Source organism: Pygocentrus nattereri, chromosome 2 (genome assembly GCF_015220715.1).
Source record: "Pygocentrus nattereri isolate fPygNat1 chromosome 2, fPygNat1.pri, whole genome shotgun sequence".
Classification (NCBI taxonomy): Eukaryota; Metazoa; Chordata; class Actinopteri; order Characiformes; family Serrasalmidae; genus Pygocentrus; species Pygocentrus nattereri.
In genome coordinates, this window is record NC_051212.1 from 50649677 (window position 1) to 50671996 (window position 22320).

The 22320-nt window shown below is 41.8% G+C and overlaps 1 protein-coding gene across 3 annotated transcripts; it reads right to left on the reverse strand.

Annotated features, from left to right (window-relative positions):
- Window position 1: 1 nt before the first annotated feature.
- Window positions 2-22286, reverse strand: rc3h1b (ring finger and CCCH-type domains 1b). Of its 3 annotated transcripts, none has more exons than XM_017714646.2 (19): window positions 22151-22286; window positions 20233-20670; window positions 17475-17595; window positions 16809-17048; window positions 16045-16220; window positions 15658-15858; window positions 14850-14982; window positions 12942-13173; window positions 12050-12301; window positions 11180-11373; window positions 9796-10235; window positions 9089-9247; window positions 8673-8825; window positions 8362-8581; window positions 6279-6369; window positions 6042-6138; window positions 5775-5939; window positions 4877-4977; window positions 3827-3989 (listed from the first exon to the last, which is right to left on the reverse strand). In XM_017714646.2, the coding sequence occupies exons 2-19, from the start codon at window positions 20461-20463 to the stop codon at window positions 3827-3829; spliced, it is 3369 nt and encodes a 1122-aa protein (XP_017570135.1). In that variant the 5' UTR covers window positions 20464-20670; window positions 22151-22286. The 3 variants fall into 3 exon arrangements, with proteins under 3 accessions (XP_017570137.1, XP_017570135.1, XP_017570136.1); XM_017714647.2 differs by having other exon boundaries at window positions 22145-22253; XM_017714648.2 differs by lacking the exon at window positions 22151-22286 and having other exon boundaries at window positions 2-3989; window positions 6042-6114; window positions 20233-20463.
- Between the last annotated feature and the right edge of the window lie 34 nt (window positions 22287-22320).

Consider the following 22320-nt stretch of genomic DNA (forward strand, 5'->3'; position numbering starts at 1 on the left):
GTTAAGTGTCAATATTTAATCCGTCCCTCTCATTTAGAATCACTGTTGTACACACGTTACATTTTTCTTTAATATCACAGGGTTTTCTTTTTAATTCCTCGTCCAACTTCCAGTTTCACCTCTCAAACGAACAAAAAAGCAGATTGTATTATACAAAAAATGCAAACCAATTTTCACACAGTGAATTGTTTTACAAAGTCATAAAATGGCGTAATAATGGCTACATCCACATTGGAGTAAGATGGTTCTAAACATTCCTTAATGGAGTATAATCTATATTTATATATAAAACCTTTCCTTGTTGAAATCAAGCCTGTACCTTAATTTAAGAGATTTTACAAGACGACTTGGAAGTAATCATAAAAAAGCCATTACATTTCCCAAAAAAGTTAGGAATAAAAAGAAAATCGACACAGCCATAACAGTGTTAAGGTTCAAAAATGAGTTAATTTGCCTTTTCATTTAAATGAATGCTACAGGTCCGCTCAAAACAGACACAATCCAGGTAGAGAAATGAATATCATCCATTAGGAACAGACCCATTCTCAAAGAAAATCACATTTCACTGTGACTTCTCTGCTGGGGGGAGAACAGAAAAAAAGAAGAAAAAAAAAATAAGAAAAATAACATGCACAAAGCTTTAAAGATGTAAATGAGTCTTAGGCCTTTTTAGTGGCTATATGTGGATGGGCAACATGATTTCATTTGGAAAAAAATTAAAATAAAAAAATCCAAGCAAAAGTTATTACCTCAGTGAGATCACTGATTATTAACAAAACAAAGGGGAGGGTAAAAACAAACAAAACAAAAAAAAAAAAAACTAGGCACCCAAGCAAGTGCCAATTCACTGACAAATATTAAATACATATAGCACATTCCCATATATTCCAGAGGTTAAAATAAAACGATCATCCTAGCCGTGTGCCAGTGTCGAAATGCTGACCGTGGCACAGTCCTAGGGGCGCTACATGCACACAAAAAAACAAAAAAACCCTGCTAAACGCTGTCAATGTGGCATGCTCTGGATAGTTTTAACCGTTTTTAGCTGCAATTAGCATTGCAAAACAGGTTAACGCTCATCATGCTAGTCGTGTCGCCTGAACAGCAGCCAAGCCAAGCCAAGCCAAGCAAAACCCAATGCTAATGGCGACCGGAGCGGCCTTAGGGTGAGCTCCAGTGGTTTCAATTTTGGCAAAATCGGTTGAAAGACTTGACCTGACTGCAGTGAGGAATACTGCGTGCAGTCAGGAGCAGCCATGCAAGTTAATATATTTCATTTTTATTCTCATAGTAGGTAGAAAACAAAGCTTAGCGGAGTTGAAAAGATCAGCTCTTCGAACTTAAGAGTAGCCAGCTTTCGCATTCCAGCAGATGTTCTAAGCAGGGTTCTTTTGAGGTTTCTACCTCCTTAGCTGTCTCAGCTTTCAACACAAAATGAATTCCGTGGACATGAGACGTCCTCCCGTTACAGTGGGCCATAAAATGAGAAGCTCAGCATTTGCAGCAAGAGAAGCAGATTCGGTTACAAAGTCGTAGATGCGTTTACCAAGTGGTTGGAGGTTGAACGCCATGTAAAAGGCATCTACTGCGAAGCCTTGATGCAAAGAGCAAAGCCGGCGGGCAAGATGTAGACCTCGTCCTGGGTCACTGTCACGATGGAAGTTAGGGTAATTTCAAGAGCTCAGCCCAACTCGATTAATTTGCATCATGCAAAATGACCTCCAGGTCAAAAGCAGTTCGCAATTTCCATCAGGAAAGAAGCTTTTGTGTTTGAAGAATTCAGTTTTTTTTCCAATCAAGGAGCGGCAAGAATTCCGCATCGAAAGATGACGACGCAGCTACGGCGAGAAAGTGCTTGTCAAGTATGACTAGAACATCACTAGACCCTCCGAACCTCGTTAAGGTTGTTCATCTCTGCATGTCCACATAAGCTCGAGTCCAATCTTGACGATTGCTTCAAAAGGCTGCATGCTCTTCTCGAGCAAGAACAAAAACAAAACAAAAAAAAGACCAAGACAAGTCATCGTAATAGAAATGAACTATAACACGACAGCTATAGCACAAAAAAAATTGTTTTACACATTAAGAGGCTGCACCCAAAATTGGAGCTTAATATCATAGTCGGTCTCAAGAGACTAGAACAAAATCTCACACGTGAAGAATGTCATCACTATAGGAAGACTTCAGAGCTTGTCCGCTTCTTGATCTTTCCGTTTTCTGGGGCATCTTTTGTTAGATTTTTTTTTTCGGTTTTTCTTTGTTTAAATAGTCAGTGAATATATTATGTGCAAAAACACACATTAGGTCAAAGCGAGGTGATACAGGTATAAGCTGAATAAATGTCTCCATGGAGAGTCGATTCGAAAAATAAATCAAGTGAGGATACAAAGAGCTATTTTACAAGCCTAATCGCTTTCCGATGACGCTGATTAGGTGATCTTGTTTAATCTAAACAACACCTGTGTCTGGTAATCAGGTCTGGGTGTTTTCTCCAGTGTATCTGAAATTTCTCTTGACCGTCCCACCGTCCGAGGCCTGCTGTTGTTGAAACGACATCTCCTACTACGGGTTTCTGTGCAGCGGCTAACCCGAATATGTAGATGTGACCGGGAAGCCCAAATAAGCAACTTCACAGAAGTTAGGGAGAATTGACGAGAATTACCGAATAGGCTGCAATCGCATGAAACGGAAGCGGCGCTGGGAAGAAAAAAAACAATTATTTTTTCCCCCCCATTCTAAACCACTGAGCTCCAACCTTGAGGAACACGAGGATCTGGGTCGTTCTTCCTCATCTAATAAAAAAAAAAGCACTCATAGAAAAAACATGGAAAAAGTGCTCCTTTTTTTTTTTTTTTTTTTAAACATTTGTACGCATTCTATAAAACAGAACGCTTTAGACACACATTACCACTGACAAATTCAGAACAGTTCTATAGCCAAACCATAAATTAAACGAAATCTTACAATTGATTGCTCATCTTTTAACCCTCGTGTTCCCGCCGGAGCTGGAGCTCGAAGCTTCTTTCGTCTCATGGCGATGCACTGCCACGCTTGCGCTGTACCTTGTGGGGAAACCTGTAGTAATGGTCCATACAAAATGGATTGATAAAAAGGCTCTCCATGCTACTTTGTGCCCGGTCAGTAAGATCATATTCAAGGCTGCACAGATTTGTTTTTGGAAAAGGGAGTTAAGCGTTTTAACACAGGCCAACTGCACAAGGATCCTCATGCCGTACGTACACCACGACGCCTCCCGACTGCAGCCGCCCGTCAAGAGAAAGAGCCCAGGTGCTACAGAATCGGCTTCGTTCTCTTTTCCTATGCCGCCAATCTTCACGTTTGTTTTATCCTTTGTTTTTCATGCTTGCTTTGGGTTTATCGGTGGTAGTTAAATATATACGCCAAGGGAATAAAGAGGAGGTGGAAAAAAAAAGAAAAGAAAAGCGTAATCAGATGCCCTGGTTTCCAGGCGATGAGAAGTCATTTTAAAAACGAAAAGCTCATTCACAGAACAAAAAGAAAGAAAATTCATATCACGGCAGATACTGCTCATTTTTCTAGATAAAACAAAGAGAAGTTTGTGTTTGTGCATGCATGTAACAGCATGCAGAGGTGTGTGTGTGTGTGTGTGTGTGTGTGTCGAGGTGTTCCATCCACAAATTTAAAGAGTTTCTGATCTCTGATCTCTTCAAATTGCTAACTCTTTCCACAGCTGGTCAATAACAACAATTACTGAATCTCAAGTACAGGTGTGTGTGTGTGTGTGTGTGTGTGTGTGTGTGTGTGTGTGTGTGTGTGTGTGTGGTTGGGGGAGGGTTGTGCACTCTTAAGAGCAAGAGTGAACAACACCATTCTTCTGAAGCTCTGCACCACTTGCTGCTTGGTCCCCAGAGCAAAGGGAGAGTGATGATGTTTTACTGGTCAAAGACAGCATAGAACTGCCCACGCTGCTGGCCGGCACTATGCTGCTCGCTCCGTTCGAGACCTCCCTGGAACAAGATAAAAAGACTTGATTAGGAACAACAAACATTCATTTCAGATGAGTTATTCCTTTAAATGCCTACATTTTCCATTTGACTTGCATTTCACTTTTTCCCCTGAGGTCCACTTAACATTTGTGCTGTTTTACCGACCAAAAAAAGTCAATCTATTTTTACATAAACACTCTCCAATCCACTTTATCCACTTAGGCTTATACATGTTAATGTCTCCTCGCTCTTGATTGGCTGCCCTGTATAAAAAGGTGTTGGTTTTGACAGCTTAGTTTCCATAAATGGACTGGGAAGTAAAAGTTTTCAAACCTTACGTTCCCAAATAACTACACATTTGTGAGATTTGGAGATCTCTCTGGTGAAACGTGTGACTGCACACAACACACAGAAGACCATTGTGTAACCTGGGTTGTGCATCAGACCCCTTCCCCGAGCGGATGAATTTGATGATTGAAAACGTATTGAAACAGTATTCAAAGAGAATTCCGAGGGTGTAAGTGAATCGTCTACTACGGTCATATCTTCATCAGAATAATGTTAGTTTATATTTGAGACCTAAACACTGAGCTGAACCTTCTTTTTGAGTCACATTAATACCCCACACTGTATGAAAACTCCCCTAAGAACCGACTGGACGCTTCTGACTTTTCAATTATTTTAGAATTCACAAGGTGCCCTGCTCAATGACACCGGCAATCACTATATTGCTTCACTCCTAATTGCAGAAAGTTGAATTTTGCTCAACTTTGTCTTGTCGCCCACCTTCACACAACTTCCAGTCGGAAGAAATCACCAGCTCTCGCTGTAAATGAACGTGCTCTGCTCCGCCGCTGCGTCACTGTGTGAACTGAACAAGAGCTGGGTAGTGTTGTTGCAACACTCACCCTAGTGCTAAGGAGAGTTCCTCCAGTTGGGCTTTATGGTCAGGTTGCCCATTTTCAGTGGCTTTCAACTTGAACTGGACTTCATGTGCCACCTGGTTTTCCTGTAATGATAAACAGACTTTAACACAATCCGAAAGTACAGCAAGTTTTCATAGAATCTGGCATAATTCATCTACCAAGTCACAAGATCTCAGCACCATCAAGCTGTGATCAATACTTACAACTAGGCCTGTTACAATTATTAGACATTTGCCTGATAACAATTGTTTGAGTTGAATGCAGTTATTTTCCACAGCTATTTGCTGTCACGTTCATAACACAAGGCACACAGAACACAATGCTACTTGGTGCCAGAAAGTCTTACTTTCATTCCAACAGCAGTGATGTCCTTCATATATACTTTCTACCTTTCCCCCCCCATTATAATAATTATCATTAAATCTCATATTAAACAAAAAATTACGTAATTTGAAGGGAAAAAAACCCTTAATGTCCAGTGTTGAAAGTTACTGCAAACACATTGCTCAGTTCCTGCTGGTTTGAAATCATGGCAACTCGTTAATAGGACCATGTTATTAGGACCTCTTCTTGGAGTGAGTGAAATACAGAAAGAAGGGAAAAAAGGGGGGTTTTCTGTCACAATTAATGGAGACAAGCTGGAATTGAGCTACAGCTGCTTGTGGGAAAATATCCATCCATCCATCCATTTTCTAAGCCGCTTCTCCGTCAGGGTCGTGGGGGGATGCTGGAGCCCATCCCAGCACTCTTCGGGCGGAAGGCAGGATACACCCTGGACAGGTCGCCAGTCCATCGCAGGGCAGACAGACAGACACACAGTCACTCACACCTAGGGGTAATTCAGCATGTCCAGCCCCATGACTGACCCCGTCCCACTCACCATGGCGATTTCACGGGTCCTCTTTCCAATCTCCCGCTCTACATGGTGGAGCTCTAGACTGAGCTGCTCGCTGGATACTGCGCCTCCCGTAGCCCATTTAGTAGTAGGAGGCTGGGCAGCCAGAGCGCTGGCCTCTCTCTGCAGAAGCATGGAGTTACTGGCAGCCTGTAAACACACATTCAGCAGTGAGATGTCAGAAAACTGATTCTGAAGCACAATTTAAATGCGCTGTGCTGTTCAATCGTGTATTTAAGGGCACATATGCACCTCCATGCCACGGATCTGCGTCTGCTGACTGATCTGTTGGTTGACCTGCTGGAGCTCGATCTTCAGCTGCTCTCTATCGGGAGCAGAAACAGGCAAACTTTAGAACAAAGAACAAAAACAATGAGAAAACGGTTATGAAAAAATATTCAAGACTCAAGCAGCTGCACTTGGTTTATGAACTTGAACACCATGACCAAGGTTATTTCAACACTGGTCAAAGTTATATCACGGTCATACCGTTCACTGAAGTGTCCCGGGGAGGCCATACTCTGGTGCTGTGGGTAGGAAACACTGCTCCAGCCTCCTGGATTCCCATAGGAGTACTCAGCTGAGGAGCAACAGAGATGTTAAATTTTAAAGATTTTTACAGATCAAAGAAATGTACAGGTTTTTAACAGCTTTCTCCTTGGTGATGTATTGCAGCAAACAACCCAAACTGTGGAGAACTGTGTTTGGATTATGTGGGCCAATACAATGCGCCATAATGTCTGAGCAAGTCTGTTTGGTTTTATAATTTGACAGTATTCACAAATCAAAAAGATCCAAAACAGCATTAGCAGGAAAAAAAAAAAAAAAAAAACATGAAAATACTTTACTGCTAATTACTGTCTTGGCAACTAGATTTGAGTATCTGGCATCAGGTTAGCAGAAAAATATTGTAGTACACACACCAATCAGGCATGATATTATGACCACTTCCTTGTCCATTTGATCAGCTCCACTTACTGTATAGCTGCACTTTGTAGTTCTACAGTTACAGACTGTAGTCCATCTGTTTCTCTGATACTTTGTTAGCCCCCTTTTACCCTGTTCTTCAGTACTCAGGACCCCCATGGACCCTCATAGAGCAGGTAGTATTTGGGTGGTGGATCATTATCAGCACTGCAGTAACACTGACGTGGTGGTGTGTTGGTGTGTGTTGTGCTGGTATGAGTGAACCAGACACAGCAGTGCTGCTGGAGGTGTTCATAAAGTTATGCCTGACTGGTGTATAAAGACTCTTCAGAGTAGAGATGCACTAGACCGGAATGGAGAGGTTTTTGCTCAAAACACAGAATTGGCATTCTGGCACTTTTTATATTGGCAGATCTGTGCTGCAAATGTATGATGTAATTAAGGTATGGCAGGTAAACGTATTTTCACTGTATACGAGTGCTGCTGCTACACCTATACCAAAATGCTGTAGAATAATAGTGTGACATGTTGTGCTAACTGCCAGTCACCTCTTACTTGCAATGTAGCACTTTATTTGACCGAATAATTCGCCCAATAAAGAGCAAATAATGTTGTTTATATTGTGACACTGGCCAAGTGAAAATACTGAATATGTGCTTTTATGACACCCAGTCGTAATTGCCCTTCTTTGTGTCCGTTTGTGGCCATTTTGTGTGCTTTTTGCACTGTTGTTTTGTGCAGGTGCATAATTGGCCACTCGGGGGCACATGGTCGCTGAGCCACCCTATTGGGAGACGTTCAGGGCCCTTTCCTCCTTTGACCAGACCTGCAAAAACACCTGTCCAGACTAGCCCGGCACTCTTCACTTCTGTCTGCTTTGTCTGCTTCATGACTGTTTGATTACGCTTTGAGAGCTTGGGAAAAGTAGAGGACAGGTGCCTTTTTGTTTTGGTTACCTTTTTTTCCCTCCTGTTTTAAGGAAGGGAGTTCGAGTAGCCTGTATGTCTTGTTTCCAGTTCAGTTAGATTTGAAACCGTTAGTTGTGTTTATTATTTTGGCAATTGCTCGTTCCTGAAGCCATCGCCTCAACTTGTTTGAGCTTTTGAAGAAAATAAACCTGTCATTTTCTGGTTTAAATGGTGTCCGGTGTCTGGTCTGGCAGCAGGTCTGGGGAGAGAGCCCACTCTCATGGTCTGTAGACCGGGTCGTAACAGTGCTAGTATGGCTTCATGAATTCATTCACCCCACACAGCGTGAGCTTCAGAATAAAAATAATCCTTTGGCCAAATTGGCTGTACAGAAATCAGAATCAGCCATAGAATCTAATGATCAGTGCATCCCTGTACTCAGTTAAAAGAAACCGGAATGTTTAACAACTAGAAGTACAAATACCCGACCACACAACACCCACATTTAATTATTTTAGTTAGCAAATTATTCAGTGTATTATGAAAATGGGAATGGAGGAAAACAGACAGCTTTCTTCTGCTTGAAATATTTGACTAAATAAGTATATATTTTAATTAAAATTATAAAGAAGATTATAATTTACATTCCAAAATCAGCACAGCTGACCTTGAGATCAATTTTGACACCCCATGAACAACTAGGACCTGTAGAAGTCCATGTTCTTGTTCCAACTTACCTGCCATAGTCATGTGTTTGGAGCCAGCAGCCTGAGAAGAAGCCATGGCCTGCACTGGGCCGGTGGTCTGGTAGCCTGTTTTGGAGGTGCGGGAGATGGCCCCGAAAGGGGATACTGTGGGCAGAGGGCCGAATGGGATGATGGGGTCGTCGTCTTTGGCTTCTGCAGAACGGCGCTGGGCATCCAGAGGTGGTTCGCGCAGACTCTTTCCTTCCATATTCTGTCAGAAGCAAAGAAACGTTTTTTTTGTTGTTTGGTTTTGTGCCAACAAAAAAATGCTAAGAAAGGTTCTGAAAGTAAAAGTCTTCTACCATCATTTCCACAGCACCAGCTGACATGGCATCTTTCGGTTTTGGGTCTTTGGAGCCGATGTATGACCCTATAGTGTCACACGACCATGGGGAGTACTGTCCGGCATAGTCCGGTTCCCTGGTTCCAAAAGCTTTAGAGCCATCTTCTATGTACTATAAGACAAGAGATAAGGTTAAATCGCCCAGCCAAACCTCATAGTGGCTAGAAACAATGGTGCATCATGGACGCTGGAAACGACCCTATTGTAGCTCCATGGGTCTTTTTAATCCTTTGCCAATTTTCTCTCAGTTCATTAGACTCTCGTTGACATGCTAAAACTTAAATTAAGTATCTTAAAGTGTTAAGTATTAAGTTATCGATAACAAACAATATGCATATTCCTGTGTATATAACCTTAGTGACTGAAAATACAAACCTCTTGCGGGTAGTCACTTGGGAAGGCATGAGAGGGAAGAGTGGGAGAGGCAGCAAAGGGCGGAGGAGAGATAACTTTCCTCTCCTCCAGCTGGTTTAGCAACTCTTTACGCCTGCGGTGCAGATAGTCCAGGCTGGGCTGGGAGCGGCTGTACGGATCCTAGATGGAGCACAGCCACAAACAGGACGTCAGCTTGCAAAGAAACAACACAGCACTAGTACAGAACTCCGTACCGGCTTAACAACATTCATCTAAAGTGGGTGGAGGACAGAAAGCAATAAGACAGGGAGTCCTCATAAAAAGCTCAATGTGAAATGCACAGAATCTAAAATATGCATTTCATAACCAACAATAATTAAAGGAGTATTCAAAGGATGTAAGTGAATTTTGTTTCCTTCTGACTCGTATCATATCAAGTCAGAAGGAAACAAAATTTGTGTGTGTATATACATATATATATATATATATATATATATATATATATATATATATATATATATATATATATATATATATATATATATATATATATATATATATACATACATACATACACACACACACACACACATATACATACATACATACATACATACATATACACACACACACACACACACACACACACACACGAGTAAATGTGAACTTCACCAACATAAAAAAATAACCTCAAAGATACCGAAGTAAAAGAAATCCCTCTAACTCACCCTGACATGGGACCTCATCTGACCAGGATGTGGCACGGGTGGGTAGTAGCCCTCAGGTGGATACCTCTCCCGTGATGAAGACTCAGGGTGATAGAGGGAACCAGCCACCCCGGACGTGGGGGGAGGCAGTGCAGCAGGAGGGACGTCCAGGGGTACAGGGCTCATTCGAACGAGCTCATCTCTAGGAGGTGCAAAGGATGGCGGAGGAGGTGGGGGTCCAGCGTAGGGGCCATGGCGACGGCTGTCATAGTGAGAGGGCGGAGGATAGGGATGGGGGTTGACGGCTGAGAAAGGGGGGCCTGAGTGGGGGCCCGGATACTGCCGCTCTGGGCCGTATCCAGGGTAAGGGTCCTGATACGGGGCCATAGCAGACTCCCCTGGGGGAGGAGGATTACGGATATAACGGGGTGGGACGTATTGGGTGTGCTGGTAGGGGTAACCTGGAGGACAGAAGACAGAAATGTTGTTGTTTGGACATACATAGTAAATACTGTAATGTATTTGTAAGGCTAGGTGATATGGCTGAAAATATATATCAATATTCAACAGTACTTTTATTTTCCATAAAGCTCAATTACAAGACTGAATGGTAATTTGACCTCCAGCTTATTCTGGTTTCTTTGCATTAGACAGGATAAAAGTGAACAAATTCCACCCTACAGAAACCCATGTGCTATGCTGCACACCAAAGCTTTAGATGATGTACTTTTTTTTGTTGATCATTTGATATCTATTTTTTTCCCCCATTTTTAATTGTATGGGCATATTCACAAACATTTGACAGCTCTTTAGCAATTCAGTCACATTCAGTGAAGAGATACGTTTACTTGATAAGCTGAGTAACAAACAGCAATACGTTCTCAAATGAGGTAAACAAAATATCTGAAGTCCCTTTTTTAAAAAAAAACAAAAAAAAAAAAAAACAAGCCAACACTGTGGAAGTTTGCAGCACAGTAAGCTAATAGGCACGTTATATTTGTAGGACTGAAACTATATAAATATAAATATTTGAAACTATGTGGCTAAACCGCCACACAGATGCCGCAGCACACTTTTACTTACTCTCTAGAACTGGAGCTTTCAGCACAGCCACACTGTTTAGCTCATAATGACAGTGGGTTAGGCCTATGTACCTTTTCTCACAACTATCAGGAGTCTCAACTCCCAGGACGAGAATCAATGGTTTATACTCACAATAAAGTATGCTAATTATGTAGATAATGTAGAATCCATTTTAAATTTGAATATATATTTAAATATTTGACCAATTTCAATTTAATTTCTGACCCCATCTGACAGCCGTGTTAGCAAACAATGTCAAACAAGTCTCTAGAGACTAGAAACATCAGCAGCTGTTTTTGTTGACATGATTGTGTCTGCTCACCCGCAGAGTATTGTGCATCATACTGAGATCCTGAGGGTGCTCTAGCCTCAGAGTAGAAAAGCTCAGCCTGTTGCTGGGGGTACATGGGTGGTGCCCCACGGGGCATGCCGGGCATTTGCTTGGGCATAGGCAAGTGCTCACCCCTGCCGTGGGCTACGGTGTGGGATGGCAGGGGCAGGCCAGCTTTATCCAAACTGTGGAAAAGAGAGTGAAAGTGAAACGTGAGTCAGTGAGCAAAGGGACGGCCCAAATTCAACTTGCTCATAAATTACATGAATGAAGAAACAGTCCTTAAAAACGAGCCTGTGAAACAAAGCTAAAACAGTAACATGTACTATGACACAAATACTGGAATCAGTGTTCAATCTTTTTGAATCAGTGCTTTGAACAGTGTAAAGATGTTAATGCTAATCATTTTCTATATTTAGCTGCTATTTCTGTGTAACTTGCCATGTTTTAAATAACCAGTAGAGAGCTAAGAAAATAGATAATTGCAAAAGTCAAAACTGTTCACACCGGTGAGGCCAGGAACCAGTCATGCGAAGCATTTAATGCCTTCAAAAATTCACTCACAGACAGTTATTACATAAAACGGTAACAAATAAGGTGAGTGGTGCCCGAGGCATTGCTTTATGATAGTTTTGGAATAAATGTTACCCAAAATTATTTACCTTTATATCCATTCATGGTGAAAAGGTATACAAAGGAAACAAAGTCATATCAAACCACTCTAAATTAACGTTTTCCCAGACATTTAAAAAAATAAAATACAAATTCCACTTTCACATGACTTCAAGCTTATGAATGGTGGAAGAATAAGACCCAGATCTAGATTTGTGATGAAAAGGTGAAAGAACAGGGCAGACGCACGTGTCGGGGGGAGAGCCAGGTGCGCTCAGGCTGCCTGCGTCCACCTTGGGCTTACGCAAGAGCTCGTATGGGGACGGCTCTGGTCCACGGCTCAAAAGTGGTGGCACTGGGGTCCCAGGGCAGGCAGCCACGATGCCATTAGTGAGCGGGGAGGGCTTACGGGTGACGCCCTCTAGAGAGACCCCTTCATCAGGCAGCAAACCAGGACCACACGGCAGCCTCGGAGCCAGGCGCTTATTCATTTTACGGTATCTGCGGAAAAAGAGAGAGAACTTTCAACTCCCCAGTGGTCTCTTTCATGTAAATCTGGTACTGGTCATTCAAGTCCAGTTACATTTTGTGAAATGACAATAAGTCTACCGGAGTAAATTGTGTTTGACATCACAGACACCAGGAAAGCTCTAGCAAAAACAAAGCTAAGGTTTAAATGGACATCCCAGCCTCAAAATAAACTACTGCCAATAGCAAAAGAAAGCTTCAAGCATTATTCAGTGACATCAAGCAGATGTTGGTATTTGATTCATACTGTTGGGCATTAATTTCACTCAGAATTTTAATGTTAAAAAGAAGTCAATTATGTTTACTTCATATGTCAGCAATAGTCATTACACAGTGACATCTTTGAAATATTAATTTTGAACAGTTCCTTTTTTATCCATTTTGTTATTCCAGGCTTATTATCCAGTTACTATTCGATCTTTGCTTTCAGTAATAAGGTAACAATTATGTAGTAATGTGTCACATTGTAATGAGTGCACTTGAGCGTAGGCCAACAAAGCAATCTGGAAGCCCTGCAGGGATTCAAGCGTTAAGTATCTATTTACACAGCATGTGACTAATTCAGCGTATGGATATTTGCATACCAGTTCAAAGAAGACAGTATAATACTAACTTCTCCAGTTCTTCCTGTGAGTGGGCAAAGGTACAACTGGCCCCTCGGGGGCAGCCCCCTTTTTGTTTCATATCACGGCACATGTAGGTCTTGTACTTGCTGTGCTGAGGAGGCTGCTGCTGGTCGGCACCCTTCTTGCTGTGGTTCTGGATGAAGTCCACCAGGCCATGCACCACCGTCTTTACCGCCACCAGCCCCTTCTCCAGTTGCTCCCAAGTGGGAGGGGGGGCATCTGCAGACAGAAGATAGGGCAGGGAGATTGTTTGTTATATATTAAACGGTGCATTATAGGGAAGGAACAGCAAGTTTCTTTATTTTCTGATGTCTTTGTTTTAACCCATTTATATTTTTATAATGGTACCTCAAATATGAAAAAACATGGCACAATAATACAGGAATGCTTTACACGGGGAATCACAACAAAACATGTATAATGTGCAGTTCCTAAATTGGAGCCTTCTGGCTGGGAGCTCTATCAAATGATAAGGTAGTGAAAAGGGGAAACAAGTCAAACGTTGGCCTTCCGATACCTTAAAACATGTTAAGATGGTCAATAACGTAACTGAACAACCGATTTAGGCAACAGCCAAAAGAGAAAAAAGGGAACAACCATGTTTGAACATCACATGTGCAGCAGAAGGCAGACATACAGGCAGTTCATTTCTTTACAATTTCAAATCAGCTGCCAGTTTGTATTAAAATACAATATTTAGCCCAAAGTATGTGGACACCACTTCTAATTATTAAGCTCGGATGTTTCAGCCACTCCAACTGCCAACAGGACTATTAAATCAAGCACACAGCCATGCAACTGTACCGAAGAGCTCAGTGACTTCACACGTGGCTCTAGTGTAGGATGTTACCTCTGCCACAAGTCAGTTTGTGAGATTTCTGCCCTGCTCGATCTGCCTCAGTTAACTGCAGTAGACCATGCAATCTCACGGAGCTGGGGGGTTTCCAAGGCCGAGCAGCTGCATACAAGCCTAAGAACAACATGTGCAAATGCAAGCGTCGGCTAGGGCGGCCGTAAAGCATGATGCCACCAGAACCTGGAGCAATGGAGGTTCACTATCTGGCAGTCAGTTGGAGGAATCTGGGTTTGGCAGATGCTGGGAGAACATTATCTACCGAACGCATAGTGCACACTATAAAGTTTGGTGGAGGGTGGATGATAGTCTGGGGCCATTTTTAGGCCCTTTAGTATCAGTGATGAATAATGTTAATGCAACAGCATACAAAGACATTTGAGATGATTCTTATGTCCTCATCCAACATCACAAATGCTCTTCTAACCTTTTAACTGAATGGACAAATTCCTACAGACACACTCCAAAATCTTGACAATGGAGTGGAGGCTGTTCTACCTGCAAAGAGGGGGCAACGCCATATTAATGAATACTAATAAGTCCATATAGGTGTGACAATCAGGTGTTCTCTTACTTTTGGCCATCTTTTTCCATCTCTCACTGTGATGTCTGTTTCTTAACCCCATATTTATCCCCGGTATGCGCTTATTTTACTACACTTCTTGTTCATCCTTTTGTGCTCACACAGGTTCGGTCCAGTTTAGCTTTGTTTGGGTCATATTATAACAGCGAGATTTGTTTTAGTTTTTAAGTGTTTTTAGTAGGCAAAACTTGATGTGTGCCATACTGTTCAATGTATGCACCTCCGACATGAGTGCTGCCCTCCGTTTGGTGCGTTTTAAAAGTTGTGCAGCTTTTTGTCCATTATCAACACTTTGCATGGATCAGTTCATTTGCTATGTGAATATTAAACATGATGGAAATCTCTGTCTGGATTTTCATTCTATTCTGATGTGATATTTTTAAAAACACAAGGGGCCAGAGGAGAGACATTTTCAAAGCTGAAAGTCCTCTGAAAGTCTCCTGAACGTAAATAACATACCTGGACTGGGGTCGATGTTGGCCAGCAGCTCTAGGTGAGGTCTAAGCCGGTTCAGGTTGGCAGGATCACCTGTTCTCTGCAGAGCTATAGTCAGTTCTTGTACACTCTGTGCAAACGATGCAGGCGTCTGCAACTAAAAGCCAAACAAAACAAGAGAAATTATACTTCATGCTCAGAAGTGGTACAAAAAAAAAAAAAAAAGAAAAAAAAAATAGATATCTTCATAAACTATAGTTCAAAAGTTTGGAATCACTGTTCTAAAGTTTAGAATGAAAATTTACAATAATAAAACTAATTTAACTGCACACAAACCAATAAAATTACTGTTAGTTCTGTACAACTTCATGGTTTCACAATTAGTAGGAAGCTAAGGATCTGCCCAAGGTGAACAAATTCTATACAGTAGGTTACTATACATCAAGAATGAAAAAGTAAGACTAATAACCAGAATGTCTCACATTTGTGGTCAAATGTCAAGATAGACTAAACAAAAGATTACTATGAGAAAGATCTGACATGCATTGTATTAAATAGCATTTATCTTCAGAAAACACTGAAAGATATCTTTAAAAAAAAAAATCCTTTCATTGGACACTTCACAATATTTAAAAAAATAATTTCCAAGTTGTTTGAGCTGTTACTGAACATTCATTAACATGGCAAGTGATTACAAACATATGAACAGTATTTTCATAGACAATTATTTAAATTAAAAAAATTTTTTTTATCCCAAATAACAGTAATTTTAAAGCCATACAATCATATGCTGATAACAAATCATATGCAGGCCAACGTTACTAAGACAGACCTTGTCTATGATGGACTGCATGTGGGACTTGTGGGACTGGTCTCCATAGAGAAGGGAAGACCACTGGTCAGGGGCAATGCGTAGGCCTCCTTCCATGGCAATCTGGACAATCTGCGAGTCGTGCTCCCTCCGTAAAGCCTCATATGTGCGGAACTCTTCTTTCAGCTGCATCAGTGAGGAGTCCTCATCTCGCTTGGTCACCTGCACAAAAAGGGCAAAAAACAATAAGAACATGAAATTTAGCAATGAGGTGGATGCAATGAAGACTGCATTCTTAAATTCGTATGAGGTGCAAGTCTAATGACAAAGCTGATCAAGAGAGACACAAAAATGCACCCTACAGGTATTGCAATACAGACCCCCTTTAAAAGATGGAAACGAGCTGACCTTAAAGCAAGAGGCACGATAAAGGAGCTGAACCACATGCCCAATACTGGTTTTGGAGGCCTGGGGGAATCTGGGCTCCAGACGCTGCACCACAAAAAGCACCAGAACCTTCCTGGACAGAGCAGAACCGTCCTCCAGAGCAAGCAGCACCAGCTTCAGGGCCTCCTCCTGCATGGCTGCAGAGAGACAAGAGGCAAACCAGTAAGAGTAAAGAATAAGGAAAACAGTAAGTCACCCGTGCAAATACTTTATATATTTTATATGTATACATATGTATATATATTATATATAATACACACACACACACACACACACACACACGAAATATAACCCAGTTAGGTCAAGCACAGACTGATTTTCTAGATCACAAGTTATGCTTTTCACAAACATTTTTTGACATTGTAAACATTGTAATAAACAATCCTAAACAACACCAGTATTAATACAAAAAATATGATAAGGCTTTTCATCATTCTGGCACAGTGATGGATCCTAGAGGTTTAAAGTTAACATGAATCAGTAATTATAGAGCATTTTTGCTTCCGTTTTGTGATGTATTTCAATCTGAAACATGGTATCAGGTATGGTATCTGAACTAGCTGAGCACTATCTCTCAGCTGAAGGTGTGGAAGGCGGACAAATAACAATGTTTTGTATTAAGGTTAGCTGCAGCCAAAGCATCTCATTTTATTCGCTTGCCATTCTCTACTTGAAGTACACATTTTATTCATTTTAAGCCTGAGTGTTTCCTTTGAAGATCTTACCAGGACCTAGGAACTGGCAGCCTCTGGCCCTAACAGCAGCCCAAAGGTTGGAGGAGAGCTGCTGGGGGTTCTGGTGCTGCAGTATGAGCTCGGTGACAGTGCGCTCGCCCAGGGAGCGGGCCGCCCGCATTGCCCGTACCCGACCTTCCTCTTCTACCAGCTGACAGTGCACCAGAGTCACCAGCTTCCTCTGCATGGGCCGACTGAGCATGCTCTGAGCTGCATTACTCAGCCCCACGCCTAGATATGTGGGGGAAAAAGAATGAAAGAATCTGATGTAATATATTGTACTGCATCATTCAGTCATACAATAGCACTGGCATTCCACAGTTCAAAACACTAGCCAGTCAGCCAGTGGCATTAATTATAGCAAGCACATAAAAAATAATAAAAAAAAAAAAACTAATGGCCAGCCCACACTATAGAGCAATCTGACTTATTTTGAAATTTGCCCCAACTTGCACCTCCTGACAATGGCAAAAGGTGTTTTGATATCAGGCTCGTCTCAGACGCTCATTTTCTCAGACTATCTGTGCGCTTTGGACAAAAACATGACGTGTGGGGTATTTTACATTTTCAGCAGCAGTTAAGATTTGGGCCAGGCATAAACATGTGAATATGGCTTTAAGTGTGTGTCAGTAAAAGTGTTCAGGGCACAGCAGTTACCTCTCGCACTGCTCAGGGGTTTGAGGTAAAGGGCCAGTTCTTCCACACACTGTCGGGCCTCATCGTAATGCTTGGTGTCCTCTGGACTAGTAATCAGTGCCACAGGCTGCAGTTTGGGCACCTGAGAAAGGAATGCGCACAGAGAGATCCGGTAAGTCAACAGTGTAGTGTAGCAAATAATGATATATGAAAGATGAGCACTGGACTTGACTAAAGAGTACTTTAAATGGACTGGTATTGGCTATATTTAGCCTAACCAAGCCTTTGTTTGGGCCATTTTAAACCCTTCTACTCTACTTACAACAGTGTCATAAATACATAACTGGACATTATTAACAACCAGCAGCACTAAGGCTGGTTTTCAGAAGTTAACAAGTGATCAAAACATCTGCACTGAGGAATTATTTTAAAGTGGAATAGAAAATGTCCCAACAGTCACATGCAATTCCACTGTTACGACTGCAATTAAGATAGTCGCCTTTTGTTAAAATATTATTAAACATTGCACAAAATCTGACTGCGCAGTTACTACACACCAAGTAACGGCACTCAAAGTTGAAAAGAATGAATATTTCGCGCATTAACACAACTGAAAATACATAGGTTATGTATTTAAGACATATAAAACAATCATTACTTCTGAATGCATCACTTAATTCACATTATAATATTCATGTGATTTAACTGTAGCATTTGAAGGTAACGGGCAGTCTAGTATGGCTGAATGATTTGGGGAAAACGATCTGATCAATATTACACCTACATTTTAAATGAAATAAATGAGTTATTCTGTATGCATTGAGGTCCAGATCTGTTTCTTTTTGACAATAAAGACCAGCATGTCTGTTCTGCAAGTTAATGTAGTTGCTTTTGGTGCAATTCATCTCCAGGCAGTTCACAAGCACCATGTTATCAGATTAAATCTCCCCATTTAAAACACTGAGACAACATTAAGACAACATTGTTGAAAATATAGTCTGAAATTCAAACTACAGCTCTTGAATTTGTGATTTCGATATAAACCGATTCATCTTGCAGCTCTAGAACCGTATATACATCACCTGCACTGGAATGGTTTTACTATAATTTCAGTAACTTCTCAAAATTTCAGCATAATTTAAACATTAAGATGAAAATATAATTATTCAGTTCGTAAGAACTGCTTAGTTCGTAAGAACCTTACTAAGACAGAACTGTTCCTAGTGGTGGTGGTGACAGGAACCAGACGTCCAAAGAGTTTTATGCCTCTGAAATTCACCACCACTGAAAGAAAGCTGAGTCAGTACATTTCTCTACAGTGAACCGTTTCACATCAAACCACTCTGAATGGCTTTGTTTAGGCAGAAACTTTGAAAAATTGGTGATTACAAAATATCGGACCAAATTCTGTATCAGCGGACACCCGATCTTGAACAGTGCATGGATCAGTAGGAAAAACAATTGTAAATTCACTGCAAATAACCTGTTTAATGATAAGAATCAAGGGACACTTTACAGACATACAGATAGCCTGAAGATTATACTTAAAAGTCTTCTTCCTCCGTGACAAAGGAATCACAATCTAGTTCTGGAATGCTGCAGCAGTTTTGTTTTTTTATCCTGTTCCAACATGGGTGACTGAACTTACTCAGGGCTGGGCAATCATCGAACCAGTTTAATCAGGTGAGCAGGGCAAACCTATCTGGTGAATTGGTGCGGCAATTTGAGGAGGCTACTGACTGGCAAATAAAAGCAACTCTGGTCATTCCAAATGAGAGATTTTTGCCCTTTTGTGTTTCCACAGTTGTATTTGAGTTGAGTGGGACTATACTGGAAGACGCTAATGTCAAGCGATTCCTCAAACCAAACAGAATTAGGGCAGATTTTCATCAGCTGCCCCACCCCACAAAAAAAACAAAACAAAAAAAACTTCTTCTTCTTCTTTTCAACACCTGACTGAGCTCCAGTGAGCGAGCTAATAAGCATTTAAAAAGTTCTTTCTGCATATCGCTGTTGTCGGAAGAAAACCTTGCATCTCCAAAATGGTAACTTTACAGGAGAAGGGGAAAAAAAAAAAAAAAAAAAAAAACATACTTTATCTTAATGCAAGTCAATGGAACCAGATATTTTTCCAAGTGATTTGGGGCCCATCTCAATAATCCAACAACCCACACAGGTCAGAGTGTGCAAAGTCTGTCAGAAAATTAAAACCTTAAAAACTGTTGCTGTTATTATCTTTGCATGTACATTTGCTGATACTTCTAGGAACATAACTGGTTATAAGGTCCAGAATCAGCAGATGGACTTTTCTTGATAACTTTGTTAAACAGTGATGGTGTGTGAGCTGGAGCGTAATGTTGGTCATATGAGAGAATGTAATAGTGCAGTTCAGTGTTGTGGTCTGCCTGTTTAAAGTGGGCCATAATACTGCAATAAATTTGGTAAGAAAGGATCGTCCAATGCTGTGGTGCAGCTGCTTTGCTTAACTGCATGAAAGTGAAGACATGACACTAAATCAATGAATGATGTTCTTTAAAGCAGAACAAAATGAGTTTTAAACAGTCACTGGGGACTCTTTTCATGGTAACCCAGTTAACTAACACCAGCACAGGCCTAGCTGAGATTTTCTAGCGTTTTACTCCATTTAAAAAAATGTTTAGCTGATTTCTTTTCCCCAACTCAACCTGATGATTATCAAGCCACATAACAGTAGAGCCACTGAGATGATTTTAATATTAGGAAAATCTAGGAAAATCAGCCGTACGAGTTTCAGACTCACCTGACCCCCGACCAGCTGCAGCAGGGCCGAGTTGACAGGAAGCTGCTCGATGTCGGTGTTGATGGCCGTCTGGTCGAAGGGACAGGCCTTTCGGTGCAGCTTGTTCAGGCACATCTTGCAGACGGTATGGCCGCACCCCAGACTGATGGGCCGGCGCACCGTCTCCTCGAACGTCTGGGTGCATATAGGACACAGCAAGAACTCTGTCCATTGTGGAGCTTGTACAGGCATCGTCGCTGAGGTGGTCTACATGTAAAACGAGCAGGGGTTCCTTAAAAGTGTGAGGGTGTGTGCCACTGTTGGGCGTTTCATTAAACAAACAAACAAAAAAAAAGGAAAACTGGAAGATTCCACTGGAATCAAAAAAATCTTCTGAACACAGGAGTTCTTAAATTTCACACGTCCCGGGTGCTCATCACATAGTGTGAAACCTGAAACCTGGAACAAGAGAACAAGGAGGCAGTTAAATGGAGCAGATAATGACAACCATCAGCATAATTTATGTAAACCACAGAACATAATATCTGTTCAAATCTGAACTACAGGTTCTACAGGGCACACGGTACTGCCTTAACAACCGAGACCAAGGCATTGGTTTGGTTAACCAAAATGGGGACAAAGGAACGACTGGCAGGCAGTTGTTGCTACCTAAACAAGAGAGCAAGCCAGCTGCAGAACCACATGAACAGAAAACGGCTGTAAACGAAGAAAATCCGACATTACTGCTCGTATTAACACTTAAAAGTGGCAAAACGCCTCTAAAACCTTAGCCATTTCTGTTGTTTTTGGACAAAGCTGTATTATCTAACGACAGGCTACGCAGCGCAGCTAACTAGTTAGCTACTTAGCAGGCTAGGTTAATAACTTACTATGGCAGAAAGCTAGTGGAGGCAGCTAGCCAGCTAACTCGTCTGTCAATGCTAATTCTAGAAAGCCACCGTCAAGTTACACGGTTTGAAACATCTTGTCTGAGTAACACTGCGCTTTCTAGGTGCCCATCTTTGACGGCCAACGTCAATTAAACATAAAAATGTTCGGTCTAATTCTGCGAGACAACGCCAGCGTTAGCACGTAAGCCGGCTAGCGAGCTAAGGCTAACTAACATTGTTCGCTTAGCAAAATAGCTAGGTCGGTTTTCCATTAGAATAACTGCAAAAAAAATAAACTCCTCGTGAAAATGTAATCTGCTAACTTATATTGGGAACGCGGACCACTGTTGTCCATAAAAAGAGCACAAACTTGCGTAAAGCTCTGCACGAAGCTGAAGTCAGCTTCTTTCGAATTTTCCCGTTCCACCTTAAACAGTGCAGCAGTTCCGTTCTGGCGCCTCGGGCTGCTGGCGCCTGCTGCACTGTTTAAGGTGGAACGGGAAAATTCGAACAAGAAGCGGACGAATAGGAAGCCAACAGCATTTAACATGAAGCGCGATTATGTAACGCAGAAATAAACACAACTAGCCTCGACTCGGCTTATTTCAAGACCAAAATGCCTAAACTGAAGTACATGGTCGCTGCGAAACAAGCGAAAATCCCGAAAACTGCATTTCCCTTCAGCTAACGTTAAACAAGCGAAAGGCTGTGTTGGTTAGCGTTAGCTTAGCCCGCTAGCAAAGCTAAAAACACGAGCAGCTAGCGCTGGAGTGTGCAGCTAGCCTACTAAACCCGAATATTTGTGGGAATAAGTTGTTCCGAGCTATCGCTCAGATGCTGACTTGCATTAAAGTCGGTCGAGCAAAATACACGCCGACCCAGGCGGCTGGGTTTATCTGCACAGCGCCGCGAGCACATTCACCCAGCTGATTTATCGCCATAGCAAGTTAGCAGCCGGTCCACACCCAGACAGACAGAGACATACAGACATATTGGATGCAAAGTACATCTCAGCAGCCGGAGAGCCGCTCTAAAACACCCACACGTACTTATCCTTGAACGGCTATGGACATCTTCATCTTTTCTTTAGAAAACGTCGCCTTGTTTCGTCGGTCGCCATCATCATCGACCGTGTAGCAGGTTGCCGAAGTTCTTCGGGAGTTTCGCTCTCTCTCTCTCTCTCTCTCCCTCCCTCCCTCGCTCTCTGTCTATCTCGCTC

Coding starts and splice junctions, on each gene's coding strand:
- rc3h1b (XM_017714646.2), bottom strand. CDS start 20,463: ATGCCTGTACAAGCTCCACAATGGACAGAGTTCTTGCTGTGTCCTATA. Junction 6,139..6,278: donor CCGGGACACTTCAGTGAACG/GTATGACCGTGA, acceptor TTTGTTCTAAAG/TTTGCCTGTTTCTGCTCCCG. Junction 4,978..5,774: donor GGACCCGTGAAATCGCCATG/GTGAGTGGGACG, acceptor TTATCATTACAG/GAAAACCAGGTGGCACATGA.